Source organism: Lissotriton helveticus, chromosome 5_1, assembly GCF_964261635.1.
Source record: "Lissotriton helveticus chromosome 5_1, aLisHel1.1, whole genome shotgun sequence".
NCBI classification, from domain to species: Eukaryota; Metazoa; Chordata; class Amphibia; order Caudata; family Salamandridae; genus Lissotriton; species Lissotriton helveticus.
In genome coordinates this window covers 593,048,440-593,060,754 of record NC_136065.1, presented here as the reverse complement: position 1 = coordinate 593,060,754, position 12,315 = coordinate 593,048,440, and the positions used below count along the sequence as shown (strand labels likewise).

Here is a 12,315-nt window from a genome sequence, read left to right as displayed (position 1 = left end):
AATATAATCTATTAATTATGTTTAGTATATGTGTGTGCGTGGTGTATTGTGTTATATTGTATTGTTATTCCATTTATGTAGCACTTACTACCCCTGACGAGGCGTCGAAGTGGTATACTTGTATCTCCAGCAGGGCTGCTCTGTCTGGTCAAGTTCTCATTGGCACATAATCTGCAGGCTGCCAGTGCTGCTATGTCTCTTCATCCTTCTGGTGCAGCCAATTATCTCAAGCAGGGCTGCTCTGTCTGGTCAATTTATCATTGGTACAGCACGGAGCGCATGCACTGATAAATATTAAAATCTGCAGGATGGCAGGGCTGCTCCGTCTCATCATCCTTCTAGTACAGCATAAAATATGCAGCCTCGTAGGGCTGCTTTGTCTTGTCTTCATTCTGGTGCAGCCACTGACTTCAGTGTTCTGTTGTTGTTGTTGTTAATTGTCACACAGCGCTGAGCTTACTCTGACGCACTGCATAATATAATCTATTAATTATGTGTAGTATATGTGTGTGCGTGGTGTATTGTGTTGTATTGTTATTCCATTTATGTAGCACTTACTACCCCTGACGAGGCGTCGAAGTGGTATACTTGTATCTGCAGCAGGGCTGCTCTGTCTGGTCAAGTTCTCATTGGCACAGAATCTGCAGGCTGCCAGTGCTGCTCTGTCTCTTCATCCTTCTGGTGAAGCCAGTTATCTCCAGCAGGGCTGCTCTGTCTGGTCAATTTATCATTGGTACAGCACAGAGCGCATGCACTGATAAATATTAAAATCTGCAGGATGGCAGGGCTGCTCTCTCATATCATCCTTCTAGTACAGCATAAAATATGCAGCCTCGTAGGGCTGCTTTGTCTCGTCTTCATTCTGGTGCAGCCACTGATGATGCAGACGAACGCGCGCCCACCAAAAGCACTGCAAAATGGTGAACGCGCCCACAGCATCTGGATTCCATTACAGAGCCACCCTGACAGCTCCTAATTAAAATTAATGGACTGCCGCAGCCACTGAGGATGCAGACGAACGCGCGCCCACCAAATGCACTGCAGAATGGTGAACGCGCCCACAGCATCTGGATTCCATTACAGAGCCACCCTGACAGCTCCTAATTAAAATTAATGGACTGCCGTGCGCATAACCGTACAGAAAATGCCAAAATGGCGAGCGAAAATTACATATAGCCTATCGCGTCAAGGCTACTAAAAAGACAGCACAGCGAAGACCAATCACTATGCAGATGCCATAAAAAAGGACTGCAAAAGCTCGCGCACTGAGGAATATTTCAGGCAAGAGTCAGAAACCCCTTAACAATAGGAGCTCGGAGCTCCGCCCCACTTCGTGGTGACGTAGGCCGAGCCCTAAAAAGGGCGCTTTCTGAACCAAGGGCTACGGTTTTGCAAAATTTTGTGTAATTCCGTTCAGCAGTTCGGACTGTAGCCGTGTCGAAAATTTCCTATGGGGAAAAAAGCGTTTTGGGACCCCTCCCTTTTTTTTTTTTTCGGTCCCCGCTTGACGAAACACCCCTAAACTTTCAGGATAGGAGCGGACCTGAGGGGGCCATACGTTTTGGAAATGTTGCGAAGATTCGTCAAACGGCCCCAAGGTTATTGCAAATAGAATGTTGCGGATTTCATATGGAAAATAAGTCCTAACTAGAACTACCTACTGGCGACCGCCAGTAGGTAATAGATAGATATATAGGCATATATATAGAGATATAGATTGAGATAGATGCACATAAACTGCCTAGTCCCCAATTATTGTAGCCCGGGAAGAGGCAGCAACAGCGATGTCACAGGGAAGTTGCTGAGTGAAAGAGAGAGAGACGCTTCGGCAATCTTTTCGAGAGGCACCGCATGTAGCCCAATTGGGCTACACTTGCGACCTCAGTCCTGGGAGGTGCTTGCCATTGGCTCTGCAAATGCGCGGGGAAGAAAAGCCGTAAAACGAAACAATGGCCAGGCGAAGCACGTACCGGGAGATAAAGGAGAGGGCAGATCTCAGAGTAGTTATGTTAGGGAATCGGGCGCGGAGCCCCAAAAAGAAAAAACCTATGAAGGAAAACTGTTATAACCAAATACTTGACGGCACCGACAGTGTGATCGCATTCAGAACAAATATATAATTAAACGTAATATACAGGCATTAAAGAGTGTGCAAGTGAATCAAAACAGAGTGGCACTTATCTTGCCTGTGGAGCAAGAAAGAGGCAGGAAAGACGGTGCCTCTCTATTTTGTATGTGTTGCCTGGCGACTATTGGTGGGTTGATAAGAGGCATTTTTCAGAGTCTCATGTGATATGTAGAGTGTTTTTTCTGTTTTTACAGTTTTTTATTTGGCTGCTATTTTTGAGTAGTAAAGTTTTAGAAGCATAATTGGAGTCTCTGGTCCTGCCATCAAATTTTGGGTGCTTCCCATGAGGCAGTTTCACTCCCTGCCTTCCACTGTGGATGCAAACCCTTTGCTTTTAATTTCTTTATCAGAGAAGCTATGATTCATGATAGTTATTGCCTCCAGCACCGGGAGTCTTCTATTCTTCTGAAATCCAAAAAACTGTTCTTTTATGATAACTTTTTTCCCTTGCAGTGGCTGAGAATGAGGAAGAGGAGGGGGACTCTGATGGGGATCTAGGAGGCCTCTTCCATGTTAGCCGTCCAGACAAAGAGTTCAAACGAAAAGCCAACGCACTCGATTGCTCCAAATTTCCTGTGGAGAGCCTGCAGGATTGGGATATGGAGGAGGTACTGTATGATGCAGGATGCATATTGTGAATACCTCTGTCTTGCTTTCTCTCTCACCACCACCACCCCTTCTTCCCTCTTGTAGTATTCATATTATCTTTCCCAAAAACACCTTGAAAACCTATCAATTCATGGGTTCCATCCAAGATTATGAGCCTCATTCACATCTGCAGCCATTCCATTTTCCAGTTTATTGGTTTGTGAGGGTAAAGCACCTTCACTTCGCATCCGTGACCCCACATTCTGTCACAATGTGGTTGTTACAATGACCGAGTTGTGACAACGCATACCATTACTCCGCAAGTCGTTACAACGACTCGCGGAGGGGGGGAGAAGGAGTTGCATTTAAAATCCAACACCTTCCCTAGTGTCCCAACAGACTGGAGTCGGAATAGTAAATTTTACTATTCCAACATCCAGCGCCCCCCTCCGCAAGTCCTTGTAACGGTTCGGAGTAATGGTATGCGTTGTCACAACGCAGTTGTTGTTATGACCGCATTGTGACAGCATGAGGAATAATGACATGCGGAGAAAAGTGGCATATTCTTTTGTGAGTGCTGTACAAATGCGGTCAATCTGTAAGTCAAAGCCAAAAATTATCCAGACATGGGTTGTTTGCCAGTGGTACATAGTGATGCATGAATTGAGGGAGATTCCAGTGCATTTCAGATATTTGCTAGTGTCTTCATTCTCTAGGATCAGCATTTGAAAGGATGCACAAGCTGCTCACTTGATACCATGTTCCAGAACCCTGCAATCTTAATGTTCTTGCTAAACTGACAAATCAATAAATAGTCCCTTCCCTTATACCATAGGTTATGAATAGTGTTCGAGACTGTTTCGTAACAGGAAAGTGGGAAGCAGATAAGGATGCAGCCAAACTTTTAGAGGAAGATGGTAAGTTCATTGACTTAAAATGACACATTGTCAATTCAATTCTAATTGTGTTTTGAACTGTGACAGATCTTTCACTTAAGTTCAGAATTTACGTAGTCAGCAGATTGCGTGGCATCCAAACTTTATCCACTTGGGCTAAACTATATGGTTTTATGTTTTTTTTTTAATTCTAATTGACCGATGCTTTTCTCTATCAACTATTGAAAAATTGATAAAGTGCCACAGCTGAAACGATCAAATTTTCATGGTGCTTCCAATGATCTGAAGCATAGTCAAACAATCACATTCATTTTTCCCCAATGTGCCTTTATTTCAGGACGCATGCTGCATTAAGCATATTGAAATTTAAAAAATTTCTGTGAACCATCTAAGATACATTTTGGATTTGACTTTTCACAGCACATCTGGGAAAACACCTATTGCTAACAGTATATCTCAAATTGGCTTCAGGGTCTACACATTTCAACCATTGGCTTTTCTTGGAGCAGCCTCTTTCAGCTGTTGGCTAGACATTTTGTCAATCACATCTAGGTCCAACCTAGTAGAGTAGTTACCACGCACATAATGGTATAAGCTGTATACTTTTGTCTCTTCTCAAGTGCTTGCACTCTACTGCACAAGAGGCTCCATCTCTTCTTGTCTGCTTTTGTTGGCTCCCTCGTGTGTTTAGCCCATCAACCACCTTCCATCCGCCACACTTTCACACTCTCCCCTCCTTCTTTCTACATGTGCTCATCCACTCTCGTGCTACACATCTTGTGTTCCACTCCTTCCCTTTTTCTCCATGTGATCCAAGTCAGACCCAACCCAACCCTGCCCACCAGTCTCCTGCCTTCCACCTTCCCTCATCTGCTCCTTGTCAGAGAAAAGAAATCCCCACTCTCTTGTGTTTCTCTCTTTCCCTGTGTCTCCTCCACGGCCCCAAAGAGCTTACCACCCTCTCATGTTCTACCCTACCTCTTTAACCTATGTGGTTTTCTTCTCAGTAGCTTCTGGTTGCTGCCACAATAATAATTGTGAAGGCTACATTTGTCTGGGATACCACCCTTCTTTTTCTTTTTTTTTTTTTGGTTTCTAAATGCTAAAAAGGCACTAGAAAGTCCTGTGGCAATGGTGCCTTCATTATAGCTTTTCCTTTCATTCTGTATTTTAAAAACTAGGGAAGGACTATGACGAAGGCTCTCCTGCCATCTGACCTTTATTTTAAATAAAAATGAAGACATCACTGCATCTATTACAAGAGATTATTCCTTAATGTTTTTAAGCTGCACGTGTGAACAAATTAAATGCAGACCTATTGGCTTTGCCAATGCTGGTCTCTCTTGATTTCATTGTTTTCCTGATCCTCAAAAGGTAATTTACGTTTATAAATAACCTCTATATTCAAGTATTTGAAAAAATTCTCTTAACTAGGCCACAAAGGTACCAAGTATGATCAGATACCTCAAGGCCCTAACGGGGGCACGGACGGTGTGCTCTATGGAAAAGTGTATAACAACAGATTTTGTATCTTCGAGTGTCATTTACAGTTTGAGACTCACATGGTCTGGAAATAGTGTTGAATGTTGTTGGAGCCCAGTGGTACTTGTAGGACTTTAGGATTTAATCTGTTTAGATTCAACAAATTGTAGCACATCCAACTGATATTTTTTACAAGCAAATGACAAGGACGTGTGGAGAGTTCCTAGGATATAGATTCTGTTCAGACTGTTTAATTGAGCATTCTGGAACTTTTCATTCAAATTAATTACAATTTGGAATTATTTTCTAAATCTCATGTCATCTAGCATGTACTGGGTTCTTTTTAGGTAGAGCCTTAACGCAGCGCGCATGCGCTGCACTAAGGATACAGCCTCTTGGAGCTGACCAGCAGTTTTCACAAGCTTGTGCTGGTGGCTATATTTTTATTGGTCTATGCGTGTGTCTTTATGGGAAAGACATCACGCAATTGGTCAAAGGTGTGTGCATGTATCCGCCCATGGCCAAACGCTTGCTGTTACGTGCATGGGCCATCTGTTCCGACATCTCTTTTTAATTAGCGCGGCACACACGACGTGCGTGCTTGATATTATTACTTCATTGAGCACGGCACTCCCTAGGGACACCGTGCTCACTTTATTTATTTACAGTGTTACGTTCTTGCGGATGTTAAGTTGGAAAAGACGCGCGCTCTCTAAATTACTCACTTTCTCAGTTTTTAGTTGTTTTTCAAATGCTGTATGACTTCTTTCTCCTCCTCAGTCCACGCCCCATCTCCTTCTCCTCTCTACCAATCATGTCCCATCCTTCCTTCATTCATTTACACCTCCCACCCTCTACTCCCTGGTGTGATCATGGGCACATCTTCTCCATTCTCTATTCATTTCTCTTCACTGCAGAATGTTCGAGTGTCTTGAATCCGACTAAACCCGAATTAAAACCCAGTGGTCTGTGCAGGGTAAAAACGTCCGGGCCCAGCAATACTAATAATTCAAACCTTTAATGTGTCTGGGGAGCCTGTACACTCCGTTTACAGTGCAAGCACATAAACACAAAACAATATGTGCACAGTTCCTCCGATATTACACGCCGAACTACAGGTTCTTGAGTGTCCCGAGATTCAAATAAAAGTTGTTTGTGCATATTTGCTGGCAGAAACTATTCCCTCTCCAGCCTGCACATTGTGACAGCAGGCGCTGGGTCTCTTAAAGTAGCAACAGTGCATCGCTTTATTTGTAGCCGTCTTCTCTGTGACGTTCACATGCGGATAACAGCCTACATTGCTTCCTCTGCGCTGCAAACGTTGTGCATTCGCATATGAACAGATTTGGAAGTCAGTCATCAAGACATATGCCCTGTGTAGTTCACTATAATTATGAACACGCAATAAACGTGCACAGCAGTACATTCTTTTTATTATGCCCCTAAAATAAAAGCTATTACGACTCAAGCTGCACGTACTGTATATTCCTTGCACGGAAGAAAGGGCAAGCTGGTTTGGTTGGGGGCTCGAATCTTGGAACTGATAGAATCTCACGCAGGTAACTGTAACTGGTACATTAAATCACTGATTTGTTTGTCTGGCCATGTAATCTGCCCCTTAAAGGTTACAGGGTTTACTTACACAAAGACTCGTATAACAGATGCCTAAACCCAGTGAGCTATTTTATTTGCATCTGAACCTGGCACTCATAATTTGCACCCTACAAGCTGCAGCAGATTCATTAAGACGCTGGGCTACTTCAAAGGAACAGTAACCCACTGAGCTGGCAACAAGTCCCATATCCAATGTGTGACTCTTGCCAGGTTCTTCAACCAGTCCAATGGTGTTCCTCACTGTGGCACTGCTTTGAGGTAACGTGGCTCAGAGGGCAGGACACTGGTAGGTGAGAACGTCCTTTTACCGCTCACAGTTTTAATCATGCAGTGCGTGCTGAGAGGAGGCATTGCTTGTTGGCAGTGTGTACTGTAGGTGTTTGTTGTATAAGCTACAGTTCTGCCAAAAATTGTTTTCCAAGCTACCGTGCATGGTTTTAATTTATTTGATTCACAAATATTTCCATATGTAATCACACCTGGGAAATGTCTGTCCCAAAAAAAGGTTGCATAACCAGTCTGTTCTTCCCAAGGCGCGGAGGAAGGAACACAGTGTGTTTTTGAGCCTCATTTTCAAATATGACCTGCAATAACCGTCTTACACTAAGGCTGCTCGCCCACACTACCTCTAATAGAACACTTTGGGATTTACATTGAACCCTGTACACTTTTGGGGAACCCCTGGAATCTGTGCACGGTATAACCACCTAGTGGTGAAACCATATATAGAGCCAGCTTCCCACAGAGAGAGCGTCTTTTTAGAGCTGTATCCTTTGAAGTTGTCCATAAAGGTTTTATCTGTTCACCCCATGAATACACTTGGGTTCATTTGAAAACGCAAGGCATGAGTTGTCTGTGACCTCCTAACAGGCCTTTTGGGGGGAAAAAACATGCATTCACCCAAGGATACAGGGGCCCACTTCTCCAAAGAGACCCTGTGTTTTTAAAGAAGGCTGTTAATATGCTTCATGAAATTATCATCTTGAACAATTGAAGGCTGCGTTGCACAAGTGAATGGCCATAATGTAGTTCTACTGCATGCTTACAGTATGTCACTGAGTTTTCCTACTTTGACCAGACATCTCATGGTATGTAACCCCCATTGCAAGGTCAGGGTGTCCTAGTATACAGCGGTAGATACACTGTAGCCTCAACTCACAGCAAGACTTCATTACAGAAGAGGGTTAAACAAATTCCTTTAAGTTCCTAGTCAAAGTACCAGAAGGAAGGGTAGAATTGCCTTGAATATGCATAATCCAAATAGAAAATAATGTAGATTTCTTATAGCACACAAGAAAGGCTAATGTGGTTAGGGAAAGTGTAGGTGAGACCGTAGATGATAGGAATTTAAACAACATAACCTCATATGTTTTCTAGTCCTGTAAAACAGGTGTGAATGAAAAGAAAAAAACACCAACCACTCCTCACACCTTTGTATCTTTGGGGTCAGGTATACAATGCCACTGAGAGGGATGTGCGTTATAATTTTATTCACACACCTTATGGGTAGAAGTTTCCTGTCTTTGTTAAGAGTTTGACACGGACTTGTGGGGGACACACAAAAACTCGCAAGAGCTCCTCCTTGTGCCCACAATGAAGCTAAACACCCAGTTATCGTGAGGAGGAACAAAATTATGAAGCAAGCCACTTGAAATGGGTGAGGATTCTCGCCTTTTTTAATAAAACCTTTACAGCAGAATGAGGTAGCAGCAAGAGTACTAAAGCCTTTTGAAAAAAAATCCCTTTCGAAAGCTCACTCTGACATATGGGGAAAACGGATATATATTTATGCATATGATGCCTACTGGTTGAAAACAAGACAGTCTCAAACTACTTTTTCTGTACATTGATTTCAGAAACCATTCGAGGTCAAACATATCCATATTGAAACAGAAACTCAAGGTGTAGTCAGTAGAATAATTCAATGCCCAATTACATTGTTAATTGCATGGTTGCTTATGAAGTGGTTAAGCAGTTTCCAAATGTATTAGAACAAAAACTTTGTATATTCTAACCAAATGTTTGAAATCCTCCCATTGATCATCAGTAAAGGAATGGTGGAAAATGGGGCATACGATTATGTATGAAAAAATGGTGCCACGCTCAGTGGCACTTGTACTCTTAACCTCTGACCTACCATCTTCTTTTTTCTCTTTCTACGTCTATTGTGTAAATATACGGAAAGAAATTGCGTTATAGAAGCTTTTATGCATGATTCGCTTAGGTGTGCTCCACTCACGCCTCTAAGCCTCTAATATTTTATGGCATTAAAAATATTCGGGGCTTAAACTCAAGAAAAGGCTTTCCCCCAGATGCATCAAGCATCCATTTTGCGATTACTTATTAGCGAAAAATAAGGATTCGCTAATAAGGAATAGCAAAATGCTATGCATGAAGAAATCGCTAAAAAAACTGCGATTTCTTAATATTCCTTAATTGCGACTCGCAAATTAGCAATTAGTGAATCGCAAATTGAGAATGCAATTTCAAGGGTGTCCAAAGGACACCCTGTTGCACCCCTGAGATTAATCTGTGCACATATGTTGCGCACACACATGCACAAAAGTACATTTTTCAAAGTTTTGCCAAATTACCATGAAGTTTAACTTCATGGTAATATGCTCCCCCTATTAGCGAAATCGCTAATTTTTTTACTTTGTTGCATTGCATTTAAGGAATCTCAATTTGGGATTCCTTAAATGCAATCGCAATTTAAGGAATCTCAATTTAGAGATTCCTTAAATTGCGATTTTTGCATTTGGGATGATGCATCCCAAATACAAAAATACAGGTCGCAAAGGGGCAGCTTCTGAGAATCTGCCCCTTTGCGACCAGATGTTCCTTTCATGCATCTGGGCCTTTGTTCTTGGTGTGTATGTTTGGTGTTTTCGGTGGATAGTAAAGATAGACTTGACTGCTTGGTGTTTACCAGCTCCGCTTCACACTACTGCATTCCATTTCAGAAGACTGAGTCTATGTTCATTGAAGCTGTTTGACTCTTCTTGTAGTATAGCACAGCATCAAGAAGTTCCGGTGATGTCTAGGCACTCCTGGTACATACATTTTCTGCCTTTGTCTGTTGGCCTAAGCACCAGCACTGGGCTTTCAAATTTGTGTTTAGAGAAACATATCCCCCCACTGGGAGAGCAGGTTTGCTGGTATGTTAGTTCTGTCATATGCTTTGTTGTTATTGAACAGTTTTTTTTGTACATTCTGTATTCTTGTAGAAGAATTATATGGTGATTTTGAAGATCTTGAGACTGGGGATGTGCATAAAGGGAAGTCAGCAGTTCCAGAAGACGAGGTAGGTCCCATATTGTAATATTGTACCTGCGGCACCATAAAGTAAAGTCCACATTTGTAAAGCGCACAATCACCCGTAAGGGTCTCTAGGCGCTGGGGGCCGTCGGGAAGATTAAGCAAGCTATTGCCCAGAGTCACATGGTGCTGGGCTAACCTGCCGCCGGAGCCGGGGATCGAACCGTGGTCCCCAGATTCCAGCGTCAGTCGCCCTGGCCGCGGCGCCACACCTCTCCCTTACCATGAAGTGTGCCACTCAAGTTAGTAGGTTTCTGAAGTGTATCTGCAACCAAGATGTGCATGACTGACAGAATGTGGATCCAACATGTGAGTGAGGTCCTAATTTTCTTCATGGTTAAGGTTGAGCACAAAGGACATTAAAACACTGGACAATGATGTAGGTTACATTATTCTCATAATTATGAAGGTTAATTGCCTTGTATTTGAGTTTCCATAAACCTTCTTACCTCCTAACGATGGTGCCTAACGACATTACTGATACATAGCACACTGCACTATAGTCTGTGCGTAGTTGAATGTTTTGCACTGGAACCGTTTTGGATGTATTTTGGGGTTGTGTGTATTGACCAGAGTGGTGCTCTTATCCTGACATGGATTGCTTCACTCAGATCGTTAGTGGAGCAAAGAGGGATAGAGTCTGTGATCTTATAGGAAGAGCGTTTAGGGTTATGAGTGTGGCCTCTGTAGTAATTGATTTGGTGTTGTGTGTGGTGAGTAGAGTGAACTTCTTCAGTCACAGTTGTCGCGTGTCTACTCTTGCGTCTTCAGCCAGATGAAATTGAGTTAGAGCCAAGTACTTACTTCCTCCCTGAATTTGAAACAATCATGGATATATCTTATCTTTGTTGGTATGGAATTCCAAAATCTTGCTGTTATTTCGGAATGTGAGCTTCCACCAATGCAAGTGCTAATCTAGAACTAAAACATTGGTCTTTGTTCCCCCGAGTACCTCTGGAGATTTACTTGAATTAATAATGTACCATTACTTTTGTAATGGTACATTATTAAAGAGTGCTAAAGGTATTTCCAATTGGGGAAAAAAATTGAACAGTTTTGGGAAAGAGATCTTGCACTGGGGGCCTGATTAGCAGGGACCTAGTGCGCTTCCAGTCGAAATCACATGAAACACCAGGCAAAAGGTGGGGGTGACCATATAAAACAAGCATTTACAATGCAATGGTTTCGCCTTTTGAAAAGTTTGAGCTATTGGCATTGTAAATGACAATTTTTATTTATGTGTTGGTTTTGAAAATAAATAAATGGCATTGTCATTTACAATGCCAATAGCTTAATCTCTCGCAAATGCGAGACCTATAGCATTTGCAATGCAGTCCTCGCTATGAAGAGGCTGTGTGTGTTGGCACATCTCACAACGGAGGCACGTGTCATGCATAGAGTGAGATAAGTATCTTATGCTGAAGACACAGTTACACTGTGCAGGGAGAGAACGGTCATCTTGCAGTGCGAACATACATCTATCAGAGTGCTGACTGTGAAAGAAAGATGCTTATACTGAGGATATATATTTATATATACACACACACACACACACACACCTCACAGTAAATGCACACACACACCTCATAGTGAGTACACGCACATGCCCCAATGAAGGCGGGTGTACAGTGAGAGCATGTGCGTCTGACAAAGTATCTCCGATTTCTGCCGATCTGAATCCCCCACTGTTCCTCACGCTTACTGTATATTTTAGACCGCAGGAGCCGGCCACTGGTTTTAATTGTTGCAGGGTGGACATAAAACGCATTCCTGCAGTGTTAATCCGCCTCTGTCCCCACAGCTACAAGGGTCCGTACATTTCTGTTACCAGGGCTCTATCTGCGCGAACAGACTTTGACATCACTATGGTGTGTGCCGCTCCTGCCAGGTGCAACAAATCAAACAATTCGCTCTGATTGCCACTTGGCATCTCGTAGTAGCCAACATTTATTTTATCTGCAGCTTCCACTGGTGATCCCGGACCTGTGGTACCGTTTGTACGTCTCTGCGTTCCCCTCCGTTCACGTTCCCGTGACCGCAGCATCGCTTCGAAGCGTCCGCCTGGGAGTTTCAAGCGCTGTATAGAATGTACTTAAAAATAATAAACTCCAGAATCTTGTGAAAAGAATAAAATCCAGAATCTTGTGAGACCACGGCTGAAAACAGCGCGATCAACTGGCAAGTGTTCAATTCCCTACTTCCCTGAAAAAGATTTCACATGGACGGCAAATGTGTTCATTACCCCTCGTAGACACCGACATCCCGCTGATGTCTGCGATGAATAAATGA

At 42.9% G+C, this 12,315-nt stretch overlaps 1 protein-coding gene across 2 annotated transcripts in view; it reads left to right on the top strand.

Moving 5' to 3' along the window:
* Positions 1 to 12,315, top strand: part of BMS1 (BMS1 ribosome biogenesis factor) — a 166,856-nt gene that overhangs the window by 81,615 nt on the left and 72,926 nt on the right. For both annotated transcript variants that reach the window (XR_013594763.1, XM_078642946.1), the window contains exons 12-14: positions 2,582 to 2,736; positions 3,552 to 3,633; positions 9,936 to 10,012. Coding sequence is in view for 1 of the 2 variants with exons in the window: in XM_078642946.1 (XP_078499072.1) it covers positions 2,582 to 2,736; positions 3,552 to 3,633; positions 9,936 to 10,012 (314 nt within the window). In the remaining variant the exon portion in view is untranslated. The remainder of the gene's footprint in view (positions 1 to 2,581; positions 2,737 to 3,551; positions 3,634 to 9,935; positions 10,013 to 12,315) is intronic.